This window comes from Leucopleurus acutus, assembly GCF_964270905.1.
Source record: "Leucopleurus acutus genome assembly, chromosome: X".
Classification (NCBI taxonomy): domain Eukaryota; kingdom Metazoa; phylum Chordata; class Mammalia; order Artiodactyla; family Delphinidae; genus Leucopleurus; species Leucopleurus acutus.
In genome coordinates this window covers 15,685,436-15,710,422 of record NC_139148.1, presented here as the reverse complement: position 1 = coordinate 15,710,422, position 24,987 = coordinate 15,685,436, and the positions used below count along the sequence as shown (strand labels likewise).

General features: G+C 43.7%; 1 protein-coding gene across 1 annotated transcript in view; it reads left to right on the top strand.

The window, feature by feature from the left end:
• Positions 1-1,297: 1,297 nt before the first annotated feature.
• The window catches only part of MAP3K15 (mitogen-activated protein kinase kinase kinase 15), a gene marked incomplete at its 5' end in the record, with an annotated part of 147,245 nt that continues 123,555 nt past the window's right edge, over positions 1,298-24,987 (top strand). Inside the window, 1 exon segment of the mRNA XM_082864190.1 lies at positions 1,298-1,637. Coding sequence (XP_082720316.1) covers positions 1,298-1,637 — 340 coding nt within the window.

Sequence of the window (24,987 nt, the reverse complement as noted above, 5' to 3'; positions counted from 1 at the left end):
AGATTGGTGGTTGCCTGGGGCTGAGGGGTGTTGTGGGAGGTGGAGAGAGACTGTTGTTGATGGGTACTGGGGTTTTCTGGGGGGTGATGAAAATGTTCTAAAACAGTATGATGATGGCTGCTCAACTCCACGGATAAACTAACAACTATTTAAATGGGTTAATTGGATGGTTTGTGAGTTATATCTCAATAAAACTATCATTAAAAATGAAAACGGGCTTCTTTGGCGGCGCAGTGGTTGAGAGTCCGCCTGCCTAAGCAGGGGACACGGGTTCGTGCCACGGTCCGGGGAGGTCCCACATGCCGCGGAGCAGCTGGGCCCGTGAGCCGTGGCCGCTCAGCCTGCGCGTCCGGAGCCTGTGCTCCGCAACGGGAGAGGCCACAACAGTGAGAGGCCCGCGTACCGCAAAAAAAAAAAAAAAAAAAACCACCAAAACCCCAAAACCTTGTGACAACGTCCAGTGCATCCTACCTTTTAAATAAATACAAGTACTACCTGCAGTGGTAATACTACTTTTTAATACTTGGGCCTAAAATCGTGAGGTGGGTAAGATCCAGAGTAAAGAGCCCTTTGGGTTCACAGCATTTCTTAGATCTGGCAGGCAGGCTACTTGGAGTGTATTTTCCAGGCCAACAAAATTTGATGCTGGTGCATCACGGTGCTTTTGTCAAGGTCACAATGAAAGTCAGGACAAGCGGGTCTCCAGGGCATGAGCTCAGGAGGGCCATGCTCTTGGCAACTGGGGACAAGGAGTACAAACTCAGAGGTATTTTAAATAAGCATCTTATCTCGATTCTGGGTTAACACTACATCTGTGTTTAGTTTGGAATTGAAGATTTACATCCAGCTGGCGCTTTGAAAGAGCTTTTACTCTGCTTGAAAAGCCTCAAATTGTTTTGAGGGAAAAAAATGGGACTCCTAAGGCTGGAGGGACGGCAACAACAGCAAAACCCTGAAATTCGTGAATCCGCCCTTCTTAGGGCGCTGCCCGGGGGAGGCGGCAGGGGGCGCCCGGCGGGCTCCTGCCCCGCCGCCCTTCCCGGACCTCCCCCCGCCCTCCGCTCGCCCTGACGTCCGAAGACCCCGCCCCTCCCTCCCGAGCCTTCAAAGGGCGCTCGGGGGCTGCGGGGCTGGAGCTTCTGCGTGTAGCCGAGGGGCCCCGCCGTCGCCTGCCCGTCCCGGGGCCACCGGCGGGCGCTGGCTTCCCCAGCTCTCTTCCCGCGTCGCAGGAGCAGGTGCCACAGCCGCCGGCCACTCGCGCGGAGGTGGGACAAGGAAGGGCGCGCAGGGACGCCACATGGAGAGCGGCGGCGGGGCTCCTCCGGCTGGGGAGCTCGGGGTGGCGGCCGAGTCCGCACAGTGCCCGCTGCCGCCGGGGGACGAGGGCGCGGCGGGGCCGGCGTGGCCGCTGGAGCCCGAGGGGGCGGCCGAGGGCGGGGGCGGGCCGCGGCGGGCTCTGCGGGCCGTGTACGTGCGCAGCGAGAGCCCCCAGGGTGGCGCGGCCGGCGGCCCCGAGGCGGGGGCGCGGCGGTGCTTGCTGCGGGCCTGCGAGGCCGAGGGCGCCCACCTCACCTTCGTGCCCTTCGGGGAGCTCGACTTTGGGGAGACAGCCGTGCTCGACGCCTTCTACGACGCAGGTGAGGCGGTGTCCCCTTTCGCCCCCACCCCATTCCTCCCAGTTTTCCTTATCTTCGCCCACGCCACCGAAGCACCATCTCTTCCTCCCCATCCTAGCACCAGCTGACTCTTTTCGACAGGACCGCCCCACCTTTTGGGGAGGGCAGAGTAGGTAGCCTTGTACCCTTTACAGGTAAGAAAACAGAGGCCCTTGGCATTCATAGTTCTTTATTCTTCAGTTTTCTTAAACATCAGATGATCCAAGAAACAGCCTGTAACCCAGTCGAGGCTGAGTTCCCCGCCCTCCACTAGTTATTCATCTGTTAGTTTCTCACTCCTGTGGGTCCCAACCCTGGCTACACGTTAGAATCACCTGTGGGAGCTTTTCAAACTCGTAATGCCCAGACTGTATCCCAGACCAATGACATCAGAATCTGAGGCCTCAGGATTGTCGAATGCTTCCCACATGATTCCATTTTGCAGTCAAGGGTGGGTAATGGTCTATTACAATGGGGGACGGGGGGAGGGGGCGTCTCTTAGAAATGCCCCGGTGTTCTTTTGCACACTTAACACAGATTGACAGTGGGGCTGTGCTCTACTACCAGTGTGACAGATATATTTTATCCTGTAGTGCACAAACATTCCCGGCTTCAGGACCTCCTCCGTTGCCGGAACGGGACACTCAGCTCACTGTAATAAGTGTGCCAGAAGAACCCAGCCTTAAATCAGTACTTTTGATTGGCACGAGTTCCTCCAGGTGTGGAACTGATTGTTGCTTGGCTGTTTTCCTTACCGAACCTTTGGAAGCTATGTGACAAGCCTCTGGCACTTGGGTGATATTCACAAGCATTGTGGGACAGTAGTTCACCTGGGAGACCCTGTGCCTTGGTTTCTCCACTGGTCAAACAGGAGTAACATGCCTGCCCTAACCCCAAAAGCTTGTGAGAAGGTAAATGGCGGCGGCCACACCGTGCTGATGAGATGGTAAGCTAGCTTTATTATCATCCATTCTTTGCCGGGATCTGTTTTCTGCAGAGCAAATCCTCCCCAGCTGGAAGCTGTTTAACAAGCTTGTTTAAACAAGTGGCTGGTGGGCCTTTGAAAACACTCCCTGGATGTTTCTGACCACTCAGAGTAGACTCTTCAGCGCAACATCTTTTTTAGAAAAGTTGTTCAGGAGCCCATTTCACCTGGAAACACTCGGTTTTCTCGACTTCTGTTCATTCTCTGCTGAAAATGGAGTTTGAACAGACTCTTCTCTGAATGGTTAAATGTCCATTTGGCCATTAGGCACAGCTGTAGCCTCCTGCCTGCTGGTGCCGACTCTGAAAGTTGGCGTGCAGTGGCTTTGCTTGTGTGTGAGTGTGTGTGTGTGTGTGTGTGTGTGTGTGTGTGTAAAACAAGCCTTCGTTCTGGGTCCTCATTGCCTAGAATTTTCAGCTGCAGTATGTACCTCCTTTGGTTGACCTTGGCCTGGTCTTGAATAAATCGTTTTTCAGTACATCATCATAACCAGTAAGTTCTTTTCATAGGTTTGACAAACAATATACGAAACTCCAAGAAGTCGGTTCACGGATTTAAACAGACACCACGCCCCCACCCCGGCTTCCTGATCTCTGCCATTCACAGCTTTTTGGTGTCTCCACCAAAAAGATATAAATCTGTCACTTTGGCTTTTTTGTAGAAGTTCTACAACCTTGCTCTCCAAGAACTGTTGAACTGTCCCAGGTGTGTTTCGGGCGGGTGGGGGGGGGGGGAAGATCGTAGATGTGAAATTTAAGCACTTCCCATCTCCTGTTGTCATAATGAGTCAAGGCTGGGTTGGATCGTGTTTTCCATCTCCTTGTGCAGTTTTATATGGTCCTTTGTGGGTCTGAATGGGAGGTTATGTGTCACCAGTGCCTGGGTGATTTGATGGGCTGCAGGAGAGCTATCAACCCATGCAAGGGGGCACGTGGGCGCTGTTGTGAAAGAAAACCGCGGTAAGCCATGAGGGCTGAGGAGCAGCTCATTGGCTTTTTTTAAAAAAAAAAAATTATGGTAAAGTGTACGTAATATAAAATTTGCCGTTGAAAGCATTTTTGAGTGTGGATTTCAGAGTCATTAAGTACAGTCGCACTGCTGTGCAGTCATCCCCACTATCCATTTCCAGAACTTTTTCATCATCCCAAACAGAAACTCTGTACTCCTTAATAACTTGCCACTCCTCGCTCCCCCAGCCCCTGCTACCCACTGTCCTACCCTCTGTCTCTGTGAGTTTGACTACTCTAGATGCCTCATATGAGTGGAATCATACAGTATTTGTCTTTCTGTGACTGACTTATTTCACTTAGCGTGATGTCTTAGGCTATGGTGAATAATGCTGTAATGACCATGGTGGATAAATTTCTGTTCAAGTCTCTGCTTTCACATTTTTGGGTGTATACCGGGACGTGGAATTACTGTGTCAAACGGTAATTCTATGTTTAATTTTTTGAGGGACGTTCTTTTTACTTTTAGCAGAGGTGGTGCTCATCTCTGTGTGCCTTTGGCCCATAGAAGGACCTGGTTTTTTGTTTGTTTCTTTTGGGTTTTTTGTTTGTTTGTTTGTTTTTAACATCCAGCATCCATCCTCAAAGATGAGAGTCTCAAATTCAGTAAAGCTATCACATTCAGCAAGTGAGGGTCAATCACTCGGTTACTTCTAGGATTTGGAGAACAAAACATGTCTCTCTTTTTTTGTTTTTTTAGAAGAAACCGCCTTTTCTGAATATGCCTTGGCGCCTTTTGTTGAGGTGCCCATTTCTCTACTTGAACAGAATTCAGAATTCATAGTCACGACTTTAGCTAATGTACTGTGTGTGTTGGGTGTGTTTGCACAGAGCAGCCTCCTCTGCTTCCTCGGGTGCTGTGTCTCCCTCCTGGAGGTTCTCAGTGCTTGTGAATGTATGGAAAGCTCGGACATCCTACAGGAAGGAAACCTGGGTAACTCTGTCTCATGCTTTCCCAAACATCTTGACCACAGAAACTGTTCTCCCAGGATGCTGTAGTTGAATACATTTATTGTGGTTATTGAGTTAGCTATTAACTGCTCCAGTGACAAGAACGGCCCCTTTGATCAGGACCTGGGACTCAGGTGAGCTTCCCATACCTGATGTGCCTGACTCTGCCTGCCCTCCCTCCTCTCTGAGCCTCACATACCTGCTACTTTCCTGACTCGGGGGCCCTGCTGCTGATTTTTTTCTTCAGCTGTGTTCACAGTGATTTTAAACGTTGGGAGGTATTGCCACCTGCAACAGGAAATCCTTGCATTTCCTGAACATTGATTAAAAGACCAAGACATCAGTCTCCAGGTTAGTTACTTGACTTTGCTGTGTCCTGATGATTCCCCTTTTCTGGGAAGAGTCATTTGGAGGATACAAAGTGTGGCAGAGGTAGCTAGGTGGTCAGGAGGTTGATTCTCCTACTTGTTGCTGGGAAGCAGGGACTACATTTTCCAGCACCCTTTGAGTCTATGTGGGCCATATAACTAGTTCTGGCCAATGAACTGTGAGTATTAGTCATGTCTATCACTTTGGGCCAAGGCGTTGGCATATCTGTAGATCTTCTCGTACTCTCTCATCCCTTTCTGTGGTCTCCTTGGGGCCCTTGGAGGCTGGCTGTAGAAGATGGCAGTAGCACATGATGGAAGGTACCTGGATGCCTGAACCACTCTTTTGAGGATAGCTGTAGTACAGGATCATCCACTTTGGATTTTGCAGAAGCAAGAGAGAAGCTTTTATTTAGTCAGGCTCCTAAGACTTGGGGGTGGTTTTTTTTTTTTTTTTCTTTTTTGCGTTACGCGGGCCTCTCGCTGTTGTGGCCTCTCCCGTTGCGGAGCACAGGCTCCGGACGCGCAGGCTCAGCGGCCATGGCTCACGGGCCCAGCCGCTCCACGGCATGTGGGATCTTCCCGGACCGGGGCACAACCTGTGTCCCCTGCATCGGCAGGCGGACTCTCAACCACTGCACCACCAGGGAAGCCCTGGGGGTGGTTTTTATAGTGGTAAGAGAGTGCAACTTGGGTTATGAAAATATAGCCCAACTGCTAGAAAGTTGTCTCCTAGGGCATGCCTTTCCAAGAGGAAGTCAGGTCATGTGTCATCTCATGTAATGGACTGTCACTGGTAAAAATATACGCCAATCGTGGGGCCCCTCACTATGCTGCTGTGGGCCAAGAAAATGGAATGGAAATGCTTGGGCCATCAGGTTCATACCAGCCATGGGAGGAGACATTCTAGCTTCTTCCCTGGTTTCACTGGTTTTGGAGGCTAGGTAATTTTTTCCTTTTGTATTAAATGACCCTGGAGTGATTCTGTTAGTTTTTATCCAACAGTAAGATTGGGATTTTTGTAACAAAAAAGGATATATAATGGTTTAACATAAGGCCAGCTCTAGTTCCATTCTCTGCCCTTCATGTGGGTTGTGTCTCGCTTCACCTTCTATGATGTTACTCATGGATTGTTCGTTCGCTTGATGCGCTGTGTGGCATAGAGCGTGCCCACCAGGCTTCCGTAGAGTCTTCCACATTGCCTAATCTCCTTTGCAGTTAGCTGGGGTTCTTTTGATGAGTGCTGGCCAATGAAATGTGAGCAGCATCAACAAGTGTCACTTTGAAAGCGACTGAGAGTCAGATGATACGCCGCCTCCATCTCTCTTTGCCTCTGTCATGGCAAACTTGAAGGTTGTGTGTTCAAGATGGCAGTTAAGCCCCTGGAATTTGGGGGATTTGTCTGATGTGGCAGCATCGCGTAGCTCATCCTGACTAATATAGCTTGCTGTGCGTTCTGCTAGAAATGCCTGAAGGTATCTCTCAGCTGACTTTAATGGGCTTAATCCACAGGTGCATTGGCTCCTGCTTAAGAAAGAGACTTAGGGTCTTCCCCGGTGGTCCGGTGGCTAAGAATCCACACCCCCGATGCAGGGGGACCGGGTTCAGTCCCTGGTCAGGGAACTAGATCCCGCATGCTGCAACTGAAAAGGTCCTGCATGCTGCAGCTAAGACCCGGCACAGCCCAATAAATAAATAAATAAATATTAGAAAAGAAAAGAGAGAGCGAGAGCGACTTAAAGGTGTCTTAAGACTTCTAATAATTTGGTGCATACCCTTTCCTCACCATTCTGGAAAATGCACGAAGTTCCAAGGAAGACAGCCCTGTGGACACATGGCTGTGGTGGTCGTAGAATGCACGTTTGGTGTGCCACCTATACATGGTCAGGAGACTGGCCAAATCTATCAATATTTCCAGCAGAATGTAAGGGCAATATTAGACATTGCCTTCCCTTATGTAACTAAACTTTGATGAGTGAAATCATGGATTTAGCAGTTCAAGTCAGAAACCTAGGAGTCATTCTTGACTCCACCCTGTCCCTCATGGCCAAATACAGCCTGTTGCTTCCAAATGGTTTTCAAACCTGCTTCCCTTCTCTCTACCAGGGAACTTTGCCTCTGTCATGGCAAACTTGAAGGTTGTGTGTTCAAGATGGCAGTGAAGCCCCTGAAATTTGGGGGATTTGTCTGATGTGTCAGCACAGCCTAGCTCATCCTGACTAATATAGCATGCCGTGCATTCTGCTAGAAATGCCTGCCACCATCTTGGTCCAAGCCTTGGCTTCTCTCACCCAGCTTACTGTCAGCAGCTTTGTAACTGGTCTTTCAAGGTTGGGCCAATCTCGGTGCATTCCAGTCCATGTCATCTGCTTAGAAGCCACCGTATCCTGGCACCCTCCACCACCTGGCAGTCCTCCTCTGCCCAAAGCTCCTTCAGCCTTCACATCTCAGGTCTTCACAGAAGCCTTCACGAACTTCTCCCGCCCCCCGTCAGTTGTACACACACTGTGGTTTTCTTTCCTAGCAAGTAACACAATTGTGATTAAATAATTATTGATTTAATGGTTGATCTTCTGCCAGACAGTGAACTCTTCAATGGTAGGGAACCAGATGCACTTTTCTTTGCTACACTTTGAGTGTTTCCTAGGAATATGTATCCAGCTCCTTTTTAGAATAACTCTCAGTGGACACAGATGACACTTGGTTTCTCCTGTCGAGATGAAGCAAAATTTGTTGGGCACCCTCAAAAGGAAATCAGAATGTGGTTTCCTATAGAAACCAAGGTGAAAATGGTGGCCAGGCATAGTGCGATTGTGATTTTATTAAAAAATAAGATACATCCTAACGACACATTTCTGGGTGGTACATATCTAATAGAAGAGACTAGAAGAGCTCACACCGGCCACACTGGAATGGAAACAGTGGTTTGGATTGTGTGCTGGGCAGACTGGTTCTTGTTGTTTGTCCACATGTTCTATAATGTTTATTTTCTATAATATAAATGTGATTTTATTTCAAGCAAGTGCAGTAGGAGATTAAAGATGGGGCTGTAAGTCAGAAGCCTTCTCCCACTTTTCCTCTCTCCCCACCAGCCAGCTCAGGCAACAATGACTGTACACCCAGGGACCCGTGCACACGAGCCCCTGGCCGGACCTCAGCTGTCCTCTGCTGCACGTGGCTTCTGGCTTGCTCAGAGAGGCCCTTCCCTGAGCCTCCTTCCTTTTGAACCACTTTTACTGCTACTGACTCAGCATTGAGCCTGGAACTTTCCTCAACTTTTAGTCATGTGAACTGACTGATGAGAGAAGCATTGCACCTGTAGCATTGAATTGAGGCATTGCTGTTGGAGCCTTGAGTGCATACAGTGGGTAGATAGATATTTGTGGACTGGACCACTGCATTACTGGCTGTATATTATTTGTTATGCGGGAAAATGCATGTTCAGTTCCCAGTTGTCAACTTACAGACGTATTTTTGGAATACAAGCCATAAACTATCTTTTAAAGCCTTCTAAGTATCAGGCTTTGAGATAGGTGCTGTTTAAATCCCGGTCAGACAGTGTAGGCGGGAGAGGACTGAACTCTTGAAAAGCAAGCTGGAAAGCTTGTTGTTTCCCAGTCCCTTGAACAGGTTTTGAGCTATTGGGTGTGACAGGGCTTGCCAAAAATGCCTGGCGGTTATAGGGGCTTGGTTGGCGGTGGGGAGTTGTAGAGAAGAAAGGAGTCAAGCGGCAGACCTTGGCAGGAAGCAGAGTTCACTCAGGAGCTGGGGCTGCGGGAGGGCAGCCCAGCGGCCAGGCAGAACTGGACACGGAGGGGCAGGGGGAGAGCGGGAGCATTCGATGTAAATGATTTTTTTTCTTCAATTTTTTTATTATGGAAAATTTCAAGCATGTGCATTACGCAGCTTCAACAATTATTAATATTCTGCCATCTTTATTTCTTCTTGACCTCTCCCCACTCCCCACCCCGTACTTGATTATACGTTTTAACATTGTTAGTGTAAAAATGTATATACATTGAAACGCACAAATCTTAGTTGTACAACCTTGAGAAACGGCTAAACCTAGGTAAACAAATCCTATCATAATATAGTTTCCATCTGCCCAGAAAGTTGCCTTATGTCCCCTCCCACTCATTCCCCTTTCCACTCCCATTCCTGGCCCCGGGCGATGACTCTTATGCTTAGATTAGATTTGCCTTTTCTAGAGTTTTGTGTAAATGGACTCAGGCAGTGTGTACTCTTCAGTGTCGGGCTTCCTTCACTCAGTGTGACTTTTTTGAGATTCATCCGTACTGTTGCTGTTACCAGTAGCTTGTTCCTTTTTAATGCCAAGTACTATTCCATTGCGTGAATATATCACAGTTGGTTTAGCCATTCTCCTGTTGAAGGACGGTTGGGTTGTTCCCAGTTTGGGGCTATTATAAATCAAGCTACTGTGAACATTTGTATGTAGGTCTTTTTAATGGCAAATGTTTTTTATTCCTCTCGGGTAAATACCTCGGAGTGGAATGGCTGGATCAAAGGGTAGGTGTATGTTAAACTATTAAAGAAACTTCCAAACTTTTTTTCAAAGTGGTACCATTTTATATTCCTAGCACCGGTGCACCAAGAGTTCCCGTGGCTTCTTACCCTCACCAGCACTTTGTATTACTGAGCTTTTCTATTTTGGCCCTGCTAGTTGGGGGGTGTGGTGGTTTCTCATTATGGTTTTAAGTCACCTTTCCCTGATGATCAGTGATGTTGAGCACCTTTTCATGTGCTGTTTAGCCATGCAGACACCTTCCTTTGTGAGATGTCTGTTCAAGCCATTTACCCGTTTAGTTGGGTTGTCATCTTATTATTGAATTAGAAGAGTTCTTTATGTATTCCGGATTCAAGTGCTTTGTCGGAAGTATATTTTGTGAACATTTGCTCCCAGACTGTGGCTTGCTTATTCATCTACTTGTGACATTTGATGAGCAGAAAATTTTAACTTTGATTAAATCTAATTTAGGCTCTTTTCCTGTTAAGTTTGCCTTCTGTGTCCTGTCTAAGAAATCTTTGCCTACGTCCGGGTTGTGGTTTTGAGGCTCCTCTTCTACGTGTTCTTCTGAAAGCTTTATAGTTTTAGCTTTTACATTGAGGGCTGTGATTCATCTCAAATTCAGTTTGACACAGGTGACTTTGGATAAACCAAGCCTGACACCTTGCTTTAAACATCCGGGAGATGGGTCTTGCCCCTGGATGAGTACTCCCAGGACTTGGAGTCTAGCTGGCAGGACCATGGCTGCCTCTCTTTCATCTCACCATCCAGGAACGTGTATGAAATGCAGGTTGTCCTTTAGGCAAATTGCCTTTCTGCCTTCTGGAGTAAAAACTGACAAAACAGATCCGTGATGAAACTTTACCAACATGTGTTCCATCATTGTATCCCACTGCGCCCAGCAATACGAGTGGCAGAGGGGAAAGGACATTGGTTTTACGGATCAGGTTTTAATTTCTGCCCTGTCATTTATAGGCTGTGTGACCCTGGATAACTTACTTAACATCTCTGACCCCCATTTAACAAACCTCTAGGTAGAGATTCAAGCAAGTGCCCTGAACTTAGTAAGTGCTCAGTAAATGTCAGTCCCCCATGTCTTTGCCTTCCTTTTGCTCCCAGCAATAAGCACACCAGAACGTCAGTATGGAAGGAAATGTGCTCTGTGAAATAGTAAAGACTGGGGGCTCACATCCTTTGGACGATCATCCTGTTGTAGGGTCGTGTTATAGTTCTGCAGTTGGTTAAAAAAAATTTGTTTCCCCTAAGTTTTGAGGTTGGAGATCCATGCCAACTCCATTCCTGGTCCTGTGCTGCAGAAAGGAGGTGAGAAGGCACAAAACCCCGCTTTGTGATGAGCTCTTGATTTTTCCTTCTAATTGAGGTATAGCATATATACAGGAAAGGGTACAGCCTTGTGTGCGGCTCTGTGACTTTTCACAAACTGTACACACCATGTAACCCAGCACGTGGATCAAAAAAGACAAGTGAATGCCGACAGCACCTCAGAGTATGATCGCTTCTGTTTGCCAGCCTGGCCAGGAGTAACAACTATCTGTCTCTAGAGATTTGTTTATTCAATATAAATGGAATCGTGTAATGCTGGTTCGTTGTGACTGTCTTCTTTCACTTAATGTGTTTTCAAGATTCATCCATGTTGTGGTGTGTATCGGTACTTCATTACATTTTATTGCTGAATAGTATTTTGTTGTATGGATACACCACATTGTATTTTTCCATCCTTCCGTTGATGGGCTTATTTTCAGTTTGGGCTGTTGTGAATAATGCTACAAGTTTTTGTGTGGACTTGTGTTTGCATTTCTCTTGGGTATACACCTAGCAGTGGGATTTCTGGGTCATATGGTAACTCTAATGTTCTCTTAAAAGTTTTTTATTGTGATAAAGAAACACATCATAAAATTTACCATCTTAACTGTTTCTAAGTGTGCCTTTCAGTAGTGTGGTACATTCATATTGTTGTGTAACCAGTCTCCAGAACTCTTTCATCTTACAAAACGAGAACTCTGTACCCATTAAACCGCGATTCCCCACTCTGCCCTTCCCCCAGCTACCAGTAACTACCATTCTACTTTGTCTCTGAGTTGGACTACTCTAGGTACGTTTTGTAAGTGGAATCGTACAGTGTTCTGGGTGTGTGTGTGGCTGGCTTTTTTCATTTAGCATAATGTCCTCAAAGTTCATCCATGTTGTAGCATGTGTCAGAATTTCCTTCCTTTTTAAGGCTGAATAATATTCTGCTGTATGGATAGACCACATTTTGTTTATCCATTCATCCATTGATGGACACTTGGGTTGCATCCACCTTATATTTAACCTTTTGAGGAACTCCTTTCCAGAAAAATTTTCCAAAGCAGCTGCACCATTTTACATTCCCATCAGCAATGTGTGAGCGTTCCAATTTCACCACATCCTCACCAACACTTATTTTCTGTCTTTCTTTTTTAAATTATAGCCATCCTAGTAGGTTTGAAGTGCTATCTCATTTTGGTTTTGACTTGAATTTCCTTGATGACTAAGGATGTTGAATGTCTTTTCATGTGTTTATTGACCATTTGTATATCTTTGCAGAAATGTCTATTCAAATCCTTTGTCCTTTTTTTCAGTTGGGCTATTTGACATCTTGTTGAGCTGTAAGAATCCTTTATATAATCTGGAGACATAATCCCTTGTCAGATATACGATTTGCAAATATTTCTCCCGTTCAGTGATTTATCTTTTAACTTTCTTGATGCTGTTCTTTAACGCATGAGTTTTTAATTTTGAAGTCCAATTTATCTGTTTTTATCCCATCTGTGCTGTTTCCTCTAAGTTTTTTTAGTTTCTTATTTATCCTTTCAGTGTTTCTTTATGTCCGTTGTCAGCAATCTACAACCTGCAAGCTGGCTGCCTTTATTTTGTAACTAAAGTTTTATTGGAACGCATCCATTCTCCTGTGGCCACTTTGGGGCTACAATGGTGGAGACTGTGTGGCCCACAGAGCCGAAAATATGTACTGTCTGGCATTCTTATTCTCCCTTTCTTACTTAAAAGGTACCAGACCAAATACAGTTTAGCCAGGACACCTTTCCAAATCAGAATATGGGAATCTTCCTTATTCTTCTTTATAGCTGAATAGTACTTCATTGGGTGGATGTATCATTGTTTATTCTACCAATACCTTTTTTACGGGACACCTGGATGTATAGTTTTTTGCTACTAAGCTGCGATGAATAACTTCATACATGGGCCATTTAATACATGTATGGGTGTATTTGTGACTAGGTAGCCCAAAGTGGTATTTGTGAATTAAAGAATAAATGCACCTGTAATTTTGGTAAACAGTGTCAGATTCCTATCTGTGGGTTATACCATTATCTTTCTTTACAGCCTCAGTAATAAAATAGGTTGCCAATATTTTAGACTCTTGTTAACCTGATGGTTGAGGGATGATATCTCAATTAGTTTTAGTTTGTATTTCTCTTACTCTGAGCAAAGTTGAGCATATTTCCCTTTTTTTCTGAGCGCTATCTATCTATAACCCTCCCCCCTTTTTTCCTATTGGTTTATGGGTCTTTGGGAGAGGGTCTTGATTTCTAGGAGATCTTTCTTTTTTATTTAAATAAATTTATTTATTTATTTTTGGCTGCATTGGGTATTCATTGCTGTGTGCCGGCTTTCTCTAGTTGCGGCGAGCGGGGGCTACCCTTCGTTGCAGTACATGGGCCTCTTATTGCGGTGGCTTCTCTCATTTGCGGAGCACGGGCTCTAGAGCACAGGCTCAGTAGTTGTGGTGCACGGGCTTAGTTGCTCTGCGGCATGTGGGATCTTCCCGGACCTGGGCTCAAACCCGTGTCCCCTGCATTGGCAGGCGGATTCCTAACCACTGTGCCACCAGGGAAGTCCCTAGGAGATCTTTCTGCATTTGGGCCTAAACCCTTTGTCTTTTTTCTGTTGTTCAGACTGGATCATTTCCATTGAACCGTCTTTAATTTCACTGACCCTCTATCATCTCCATTCTTCTTGTGAGCCCCTCTAGTGAGTTTTTTCTTTTGCTTATTAAAATTTTCGTTCCTAAAAGTTTCATTTGGCTCTTTAGTTGTTAAGACTTTCTATTTTTTCCATTCTTTTCAGGAGTGTTTACCCTCACTTCTTGGAGACTTTTTATAATAACTGCTTTAAAGTCATTGTCAGATAATTCTCATGTCTGGGTCATCTTGTCATTGGAGTCTGTCCATTGTCTTTTCTCATGTGAGTTGACATTTTCCTGCGTCTTTGAATGCCAAGTAATTGAGGAGCCTATCCTGAGCATTTTGAATATTATTTTATGAGATTCTGGCCCTTGTTTATATCCTATGGAGTCTGTTGATATTTTTGCTTTAGCAGGCAGTCGGCCTAGTTCTTTCAAGTTGCCAAGGTCCGTTTCAGTTGTGGTGTCAGTTCTGACTTCAAAGCCCTTTTAGTGCTGTTCAGCTTTGTGATTTCTCTGGTTAACTGGGGCTGCCTTTTCAGTCCTGTGGCCAGTTATTCCATTCGGCCTCACACTTCCCACAACTGGGCCCATGTCTGAGGCCAGGCATTCAGAAGGAGAAAAAAAAGCAATGGAGATTCACCGCCACCACCCTTGGGACCACAGCTCCTTCAACTAGAGCAAAAGATTCCCCTCTCGGAGTTCCAGGCACCTGTGGGCCCGCTCTGCCACTGACTGTCTCTACTGTCACCACTGCGGGATTGCAGGGGGCCTGGGGGTACAAGAGGACAAGGAAGAGGAAGACGTAGAGAATTCCCTCACTCTCTCTGAGCATTAGGAGGCCCCTCTCCTGCCTTTTTCTAGAGGGTTTCTCCTGATGCTCTCTGTGTCCGCACCTAACGCCCAGTTCTGGGTTTCAGGCTGCCTTTAGGCCAGGCTGGGGGAGACTGGGGGAAAATGTGGAACTGGCTGTCGATTTGGTGGTTCTCTGAAATCTAGTCGTCTTCTCCAGGCTGCTTGCTACCACTTACTTTTCACACTCCTAAAATAGCTATTCCATCCACTCTGTCTAGTTTTTATAGCTGCATTCATGGAGAAGACAGGGTGGGATGTATTTATTCCATCTTAACTTGGAACCAGAACTCGAACTTGTACCATTAAATTTTGAGGTGATTTTTTCACGCAGCAGTAGTAACCAGAATATAATAACATATCTCTGCATCTTACCAAGCTTACCAGTAAGCAAAAATAGCCTCAATGCCAGCTGCATTGTATCAGACCAGTTCTGTCCATACCTGATACTCTGTGTGACTGTTAAGGTTGGGGGGCAAAAGAAATAGAATAAATGGAACAAAAGGAGATGGTTGACATGATAAAGGTGCTTGATTGGCCTCCAGTGTATCCCTCACAATTGGTTGTGAGCTGGGAGCAAAGACCATTTTGATGTTTAGAATGACCATTGGATTGTCGTTGGATCTCACAAGGCTAAAGTTTCAAGACTTGGTGGGTGGGTTCATTAAAAAACATGTTCTCTGTCCTGAGAATGAAAACCTTGCATCCAAAATACTTGTTCTTGCTAAGTAATTTTTGTAAAGCCTGTGGCTAGTGAGGCATGCTTGATGCAGATCATAAGGTCTGCATATTCATTCTCAAAGAACCACCTAAGAAAAAGGAAACGAGTACATGGGGGGGGGAAAAGGAAATTAGAAGGCTTAAAGAGAAAGAAAAATGGCCCCATATCTAGCAACGAGTCACCACCATCACCACCACCAAATGAACTCAGTTGCCCTCCACAGGCTGTGGGGATGCACACCACTTGGGAAGCTTAGAGCGCAGAATGGGTGAAAACTCAGCAAAAGGCCCGGCGCCTAGTGATGACCTTGAAGGAGCAGTTGATTTTGTTAAAAAGAAAGAGGGTATCGTTGAAGTAGATGTAAAAGCCAAGGGTCCTCTTGTGTTGACTGGTGGTCATTTTAATGAGACGATTAAGAGAACAAATTAAGAAATTTCCTACAATTTTGCCAGTATAAACAGGAAAGCTCAGCATTACCCTCATCACAGTGTGCTGTAGCAGTACATCAAGTTCTCCTTCTCTAAAGCTGCCCACATCTTGAAGGTGATGTATGACACAGAACTTTTGGAAGAGGAGGTCATTACCTGCTGCTTAGAAAAGCCTTTAAGAAATATGTCGCAAAAAGTTTGCCAAAGAGAGTCATGTCAAAGCAGCTCCCTTTATAAAAGAGTTGAAGGAAGCTGCCGAAGGTGAAAGTATGAGGTAGTATAGTCAGAGGCTCCCAGGGAACCCGGAGGCGAAACTGTGAAGTGTGACATCACGGATGATGATGACGATATTGTTACCATTTGAAGTGATGAATGCACCCTAGTTTGCAGTATAATGCTACACATTTTTTTTCTCTTGTTAGTTGGAAGAGCAACATATACGTGACTTAAATTATGCTATACTTTATATCACAGATATTTCACTGTGAGTGGTCTGAAATTAAGCCCAGTGAATCCATTCACCTCTGTGAGTAAACATAGTTTGCTTATATATGGCATCTTTCTTTTGAAAAAACTGGTAAATGGACATATCTCAATCGTACTTATAAAGTATAAAAATGATTTATTTTTAGGTCATTCTTACCAAAAAAAGATACTAGAAAGCAAAATATGGGGGACAGGATATAGTTTACTGATGTCCCCACTCTCCCCCAACCCCACTCCCAGTTGAAACTTAATACTCCAAGCAACTAGTACCCATCCCACGTGGCACTTGGTAAGGATTTGTTGACTTCCTGACACTGAATTCGTAGGCTGTCTCCTCCACTTCACAGATTCGTTCCATTGACCTGCCCTCAAGTATGTTGGAATTGAGCAGCAGTGGATGAAGTAAGGTCTAAATTCTGGTAGGAGTCACTAGAGGTGCCTCCTGTCCAGTAAATCTGGGCTCTGTTGTTTTTAGGTGGCTTTTAGATGGCCAGTGTTGCCATAAATCCAATCAGATTTTTTTTTTTTTTTACAATGTCTGTAGCAGGAAAATTGTTCTAAAATCTAGTTGTTTTCATTTAGGCACAGCCAACCTTACTTACATTCATTATTTCTTATTTTCCGCTGGGAGCAAGATAGGCTTACAGATAACCTGGAATATATTTAAGGACCGGCCTGAGCCAGTACAGTCTCAGGATTACTGTATGGTAAGTCACTTGCCATCATATCATTTCACTGACGAATGCTTTGCTTTGGAAATCAGATACTTTTTTTTTTTTTTCTTTTTTTTTTTTTTTTTTTTGCGGTACGCGGGCCTCTCACTGCTGTGGCCTCTCCCTTTGCGGAGCACAGGCTCCGGACGCGCAAGCTCAGCGGCCATGGCTCACGGGCCCAGCTGCTCCGCGGCACATGGGATCTTCCCGGACCGGGGCATGAACCCATGTCCCCTGCATCGGCAGGCGGACTCTCAACCACTGCGCCACCAGGGAAGCCCGGAAATCAGATACTTTTAAACCACAGTAGAAAGTTTACTTACTTACTAAGTAAAAGTTTACTTTACTAACTAAGTAAAACTTAGTAAGTTTTACTTACTCCTTTTAAGACATTTCAATAAAATAATGTTCAAAAGTTTTTAATGAACTAAAATCCTATACATCATCCGTCTTTCTTGTTTTATATAAGCATGTAGTGAGATCATTATAATTTATTCTTAAATTGTTTGTTTGAAGGGCACTTTGCTTTTAAATTCAGATACTTTCCTGCTAAGAATAGATTTGAACCTTGGCTTTTTGCAGTCCCTGATGGCGTATCGCTTCTTAAGGTTTGTTCAGCCAAGATAGGTAGAGGGTGTATGTGGGGTCCACGGTCAAGGAGGATGGTTTAGTTTACGCAGGCTTTTCCCCTGAGACTGGCCTACGTCAGAGGGAACTAGAAGGTAATTAGAGCACAGGGTGCATTTGTCAATGAAAATCTGAATTTGACCTCTTCCTTTTTTTCTGTGATCTGTTTGCCTAAGATTGATAAATAAACTGTTTTGCCCCTCCCTCCCCTTGGTGGCTCAATTTCAGAAAGTGAGTCCAATAAGCAGTAAGCGTCATCTGGGCCCTGGGCAGCACAGGACTCCGCCATGCCCTAGCTGTGTGACCTTGGGCGAATCTGTTACTCTCTCTCTGCTTCATTTCCCCACCTGCAAAGTAGAGCCAGTTGCCAATGCTGCCTGCCTCACAGGGTGGTTCTAAAATTCAACCAAGATGTCTATGGAAGTGTTTTGTAAATGGCAGAGCAAGTGACTGCTGTGATGATTAAAGCTTTTAGGAAATTTATAGTCCCTTTGGGGAAAAAAAACCTCAATTCTGCATATATAATAAAAATTCCAATCTGGCATTTTATCATATTTATCATTTATAATCTACTAACTTAGTGTCTTAAAAGTTCTAAAAGTAAGCTGGTCAAATGTTGTGGTAGAAATTCTGCAAGCAAACTCAGTCAGTTGGCCCGAGTGACAAATGTCGGGCAAAAAGGTCAACTTTGGGTTTGAGGTGTTTTTACAATTGAACATGAGTTACTTGGAATTTTTTTTTGAGTGGCAATATCAATCTGTCCTGTTTTTTAAAAAATTTTATTGAAGTATAGTTGATTTACAATGTTGTGTTAATTTTAGGTGTACAGCAAAGTGATTCAGTTATACATATACATATATCAATTCTTTTTCAGATTCTTTTCTCACATCAGTTATCACAGAATATTGAGTAGAGTTTCCTGTGCTATACAGTAGGTCCTTGTTGGTTATCTGTTTTATAGATATAGTAGCGTGTATATGTTAATCCCAATCTCTTAATTAATCATTTCCCCCATGTTTCCCCTTTTGTAACCATAAGTTTGATTTCAAGATCTGTGAGTCTGTTTCTGTTTTGTAAAAAAGTTCATTTGTATCATTTTTAAAAATTAGATTCCACATATGAGTGATACCATATGCTGTTTGCCTTTCTCTTTCCTCACTTAGTATGATGATCTCTAGGCCCATCCATGTTGCTGCAAATGGCATTATTTCATTATTTTTCATGGCGCGGTAACATTCCATTGTATATATGTACCACATCTTTTTAATTTTTGGCTGCATTGGGTCTTCGTTGCTGTGCAAGGGCTTTCTCTAGTTGCAATGAGCAGGGCCTACTCTTTGTTGAGGTGCGCGGGCTTCTCATTGTGGTGGCTTCTCTTGTTGAGGAGCACGGACTCTAGGCACGAGGGCTTCAGTAGTTGTGGCACATGGGCTCTAGAGTGCAGGCTCAGTAGTTGTGGTGCACGGGCTTAGTTGCTTTGCGGCATGTGGGATCTTCCAGGACCAAGGCTCAAACCTGTGTCCCCTGCATTGGCAGGTGGATTCTTAACCATTGTGCCACCAGGGGAGCCCACTACCACATCTTCTTTATCCATTCGTCTGTCAGTGGACATTTAGGTTGCTTCCATGTCTTGACCATTGTAAATAGTGCTGCAGTGAACATTGGGGTGTGTGTATCTTTTTGAATTATGGTTTTCTCCGGATATATGCCCAGGAGTGGGATTGCTGGGTCATATGGTAGTTCTATTTTTAGGTTTTTAAGGAATCTCCATACTCTTCTCCATAGTGGTTTTACCAGTTTACATTCCTACCAACAATGTAGGAGGGTTCCCTTTTCTCCACACCCTCTCCAGCATTTGTTTGTAGACCTTTTGATGATGGCCACTCTGACCAGTCTGAGGTGATATATCTCATTGTAGTTTTGATTTGCATTTCTCTGAAAATTAGTGATGTTGAGCATCTTTTCACGTGGTTTTTGGCCATCTGTATATCTTCTTTGGAGAAATGTCTCTTTAGATCTTCTGCCCATTTTCTGATTGGTTTTTTTTTTGACATAGAGCTGCATGAGCTGTTTGTATATTGTGGAGATTAATCCCTTGTCTGTCGCTTTGTTTGCAGATATTTTCTCCCATTCTGTGGGTTGTCTTTTCATTTTGAATATTGTTTCCTTTGCTGTACAGAAGCCTTTAAGTTTAATTCAGTCCCATTTGTTTATTTTTGTTTTTATTTTCAGTACTCTAGGAGGCGGTTCAAAAAACATATTGCTTAGATTTATGTCAGAGAGTGTTCTGCCTCTGTTTTCTTCTAAGAGTTTTATTGTGTCCAGCCGTACATTTAGGTCTTTGATCCATTTTGTTTATTTTTGTGTATGGTGTGAGAGTATGTTCTAATTTCATGCCTTTACATGTAGCTGTCCAGTTTTCCCAGCACCACTTATTGAAGAGATTGTCTTTTCTCCATTGTATGTTCCTGCCTCGTTTGTCATACATTAGTTAACCATAGGTGCGTGGGTTTATCTCTGGGCTTTCTATCCTGTTCCATTGATCTATCTTTCTGTTTTTGTGCCAGTACCATACTGTCTTGATAAATGTAGCTTCATAGTCAGAAGTCAGGGAGCATGATTCCTCCAGCTCCGTTTTTCTTTCTCAAGATTGCTTTGGCTATTTGAGGTCTTTTGTGTTTCCATACAAATTGTGAAACTTTTTGTTCTAGTTCTGTGAAAAATGCCATTGGTAGTTTGTTAAGGATTGCATTGAATCTGTAGATTGCTTTGGGTAGTAGAGTCATTTTCACAATGTTGATTCTTCCAATCCAAGAACATGGTATATCTCTCCATCTATTTGTATCATCTTTAATTTCTTTCATCAGTGTCTTATAATTTTCTGCATACAGGTCTTTTGTCTCCTTAGGTAGGTTTATACCTAGATATTTTATTCTTTTTGTTGCAGTGGTAAATGGGAGTGTTTTCTTGATTTCACTTTCAGATTTTTCATCATTAGTGTATAGGAATGCCAGAGATTTCTGTGCATTAATTTTGTATCCTGCTACTTTACCAAATTCATTGATTAGCTCTAGTAGTTTTCTGGTAGCATCTTTAGGATTCTCTATGTATAGTATCATGTCATCTGCAGTGACAGCTTTACTTCTTCTTTTCCGATTTGGATTCCTTTTATTTCTTCTTCTTCTCTGATTGCTGTGGCTGGAAAACTATGTTGAATAATAGTGGTGAGAGTGGGCAACCTTGTCTTGTTCCTGATCGTAGTTGAAATGGTTTCAGTTTTTCACCATTGAGGACGATGTTGGCTGTGGGTTTGTCATATATGGCCTTTATTATATTGAGGTAAGTTCCCTCTATGCCTACTTTCTGGAGGGTTTTTATCATAAATGGGTGTTGAATTTTGTCAAAAGCTTTCTCTGCACCTTCTGAGATGATCATATGGTTTTTCTCCTTCCATTTGTTAATATGGTGTGTCACGTTGATTGATTTGTGTATATTGAAGAATCCCTGCATTCCTGGAATAAACCCCACTTGATCATGGTGTCTGATCCTTTTAATGTGCTGTTGGATTCTGTTTGCTAGTATTTTGTGGAGGATTTTTGCATCTATGTTCATCGGTGATACTGGCCTGTAGTTTTCTTTCTTTGTGACATCTTTGGTTTTGGTATGAGGGTGATGGTGGCCTCATAGAAGGAGTCTGGGCGTGTTCCTCCCTCTGCTACATTTTGGAAGAGTTTGAGAAGGATAGGTGTTAGCTCTTCTATAAATGTTTGATAGAATTCGCCTGCGAAGCCATCTGGTCCTAGGCTTTTGTTTGTTGGAAGATTTTTAATCACAGTTTCAATTTCAGTGGTTGTGTTTGATCTGTTCATATTTTCTATTTCTTCCTGGTTCAGTCTCGGAAGTTTGTTCATTTCTAAGAATTTGTCCATTTCTTCCATGTTGTCCATTTCATTGGCATACAGTTGCTTGTCGTAATCGCTCATGATCCTTTGTATTTCCGCAGTGTCAGTTGTTACTTCTCCTTTTTCATTTCTAATTCTATTGATGTGAGTCTTCTCCCTTTTTCTTGCTGAGTCTAGCTAATGGTTTATCAATTTTGTTTATCTTCTCAAAGAACCAGCTTTTAGTTTTACTGATCTTTGCTATCGTTTCCTTCATTCCTTTTTCATTTATTTCTGATCTGATCTTTATGATTTCTTTCCTTCTGCTAACTTTGGGGGTTTTTTCTTCTTCTTTCTCTAATTGCTTTAGGTGTAAGGTTAGGTTGTTTATTTGAGATGTTTCTTGTTTCTTAAGGTAGGATTGTATTGCTATAAACTTCCCTCTTAGAACTGCTTTTGCTGCATCCCATAGGTTTTGGGTCGTTGTGTTTTCATTGTCATTTCTAGGTATTTTTTGATTCGCTCTTTGATTTCTTCAGTGATCTCTTGGTTATTAAGTAGTGTATTGTTTAGCCTCCATGTGTTTGTATATTTTACAGATGTTTTCCTGTAATTGATATCTAGTCTCATAGCGTTGTGGTCTGAAAACATACCTGATACAATTTCAATTTTCTTAAATTTACCAAGGCTTGATTTTCTGACCCACAATATGATCTGTCGTGGAGACTGTCTCATGAGCACTTTTGAAGACTGTGTATTCTGTTGTTTTTGGATGGAATGTCCTATAAATATCAATTAAGTCCATCTTGTTTAATGTATCATTTAAAGCTTGTGTTTCCTTATTTATTTCCATTTTGGATGGTCTGTCCGTTGGTGAAAGTGGGGTGTTAAAGTCCATTACTCTGTTTGTGTTCCTGTCAGTATCCCCTTTTATGGCTGTTAGCATTTGCCTTATGTATTGAGGTGCTCCTATGTTGGGTGCATCAAAATTTACAATTGTTATATCTTCTTCTTGGATTGATCCCTTAATCATTATGTAATGTCCATCCTTGTCTCTTGTAATAGTCTGTTTTAAAGTCTATTTTGTCTGATATGAGAATTGCTACTCCAGCTTTCTTTTGATTTCCATTTGCATGGAATATCTTTTTCCATCCCCTCACTTTCAGTCTGTATGTGTCCCTAGGTCTGAAGTGGGTCTCTTGTAGATAGCATATACATGGGTCTTGTTTTTGTATCCATTCAGCCAATCTGTGTCTTTTGGTTGGAGCATTTAATCCATTTACATTTAAGGTAATTATTGATATGTATGTTCCTATTCCCATTTTCTTAATTGTTTTGGGTTTGTTATTGTAGGTCTTTTCCTTCTCTTGTGTTTCCTGCCTAGAGATGTTCCTTTAGCATTTGTTGTAAAGCCGGTTTGGTGGTGCTGAATTCTCTTAGCTTTTGCTTGTCTGTAAAGGTCAAATGTGAATGAGATCCTTGCTGGGTAGAGTAATCTTGGTTGTAGTTTTTCTTCTTCATCACTTTAAATATGTCCTGCCACTCCCTTCAGGCTTGCAGAGTTTCTGCTGAAAGATCAGCTGTTAATCTTATGGGGATTCCCTCGTGTGTTATTTGTTGTTTTTCCCTTGCTGCTTTTAATATTTTTTCTTTGTATTTAAATTTTTGATAGTTTGATTAATATGTGTCTTGGCGTGTTTCTTCTTGGATTTATCCTGTATGGGACTCTCTGTGCTTCCTGGACTATGATAAACTATTTCCTTTCCCATATTAGGGAAGTTTTCAACTATGATCTCTTCAAATATTTTCTCAGTCCCTTTCTTTTTCTCTTCTTCTGGGACCCCTATAATTCGAATTTTGGTGTGTTTAATGTTGTCCCAGATGTCTCTGAGACTGTCCTCAATTCTTTTCATTCTTTTTTCTTTATTCTTCTCTGCAGTAGTTATTTCCACTATTTTATCTTCCAGGTCACTTATCCGTTCTTCTGCCTCAGTTATTCTGCTATTGATCCCATCTAGAGTATTTTTCATTTCATTTATTGTGTTGTTCATCACTGTTTGTTTGCTGTTTAGTTCTTCTAGGTCCTTGTTAAACGTTTCTTGTATTTTCTCCATTCTATTTCCAAGATTTTGGATCATCTTTACGGTCATTATTCTGAATTCTTCTTCAGGTAGACTGCCTACTTCCTCTTCATTTGTTAGGTCTGGTGGGTTTTTGCATTGCTCCTTCATCTGCTGTGTGTTTCTGTCTTCTCATTTTTTTATCTTACTGTGTTTGGGGTCTCCTTTTCGCAGGCTGCAGGTTCGTAGTTCCCGTTGTTTTTGGTGTCTTCCCCCAGTGGCTAAGGTTGGTTCAGTGGGTTGTGTAGGCTTTCTGGTGGAGGGGACTAGTGCCTGTGTTCTGGTGGATGAGGCTGGATCTTGTCTTTCTGCTGGGCAGGTCCACGTCTGGTGTTGTGTTTTGGGGTGCCTGTGGCCTTATTATGATTTTAGGCAGCCTCTCTGCTAATGGATGGGGCTGTGTTCCTGTCTTGCTAGTTGTTTGGCATAGGGTGTCCAGCACTGTAGCTTGCTGTTCGTTGAGTGAAGCTGGGTGTTGGCGTTGAGATGGAGATCTCTCAGAGATTTTCACCATTTGATATTACGTAGAGCTGGGAGGTCTTTTGTGGACCAGTGTCCTGAACTTGGCTCTCCCACCTCAGAGGCACAGCCCTTGGCACCTTGCTGGAGCACCAAGAGCCTGTTCTCCACACAGCTCAGAATAAAAGGGAGGAAAAAAATGAAAGACCGAAAGAAGAAGATAAAGTAAAATAAAATAAAGTAAAATAAAATAATGTAAAATAAAATAAAGTAAAATAAAATAAAGTAAAATAAAATAAAGTAAAATAAAATAAAGTTATTAAAATAAAAAATAATTAGTAAAAAAAAAATTTTTAGGTAATTAAAAAAAGAAAGAAGAGAGCAACCAAACCAAAAAACAAATCCACCAATGATAACAAGTGCTAAAAACTGTACTAAAAAAAAGAAAAAAACAAAACAAAACGGACAGACAGAACCCTAGGACAAATGGTAAAAGCAAAGCTATACAGACAAAATCACACACAGAAGCATACACATACACACTCACAAAAAGAGAAAAAGGGAAAAATATATATATATCGTTGTTCCCAAAGTCCACCTCCTCAATTTGGGATGAATCGTAGTCTATTCATGTATTCCACAGATGCAGGTACATCAAGTTGATTGTGGAGCTTTAATCCGCTGCTCCTGAGGCTGCTGGGAGAGGTTTCCCTTTCTCTTCTTTGTTCGCACAGCTCCCAGGGTTCAGCTTTGGGTTTGGCCCCGCCTCTGCATGTAGGTCACCTGAGGGCATCTGTTCTTTGTTCAGACAGGATGGGGTTAACGGGGCAGCTGCTTCGGGGGCTCTGGCTCACTCAGGCCGGTTGGAGGGAGGGGCACGGAGTGTGGGGCGAGCCTGCGGCGGCAGAGGCCGGCGTGACGTTGCACCAGCCTGAGGCGCGTTGTGCGTTCTCCCGGGGGAGTTGTCCCTGGATCACGGGACCCTGGCAGTGGCGGGCTGCACAGGCTCCCAGGAGGGGAGGTGTAGAGAGTGACCTGTGCTCACACACAGGCTTCTTGGTGGCTGCAGTAGCAGCCTTAGCGTCTCATGCCCGTCTCTGGGGTCGGTGCTCATAGCCGCAGCTCGCGCCCGTCTCTGGAGCTTCTTTAAGCGGCGCTCTGAATCCCCTCTCCTCGCGCACCAGGAAACAAAGAGGCAAGAAAAAGTCTTTTGCCTCTTCGGCAGCTCCAGACTTTTTCCCGGAC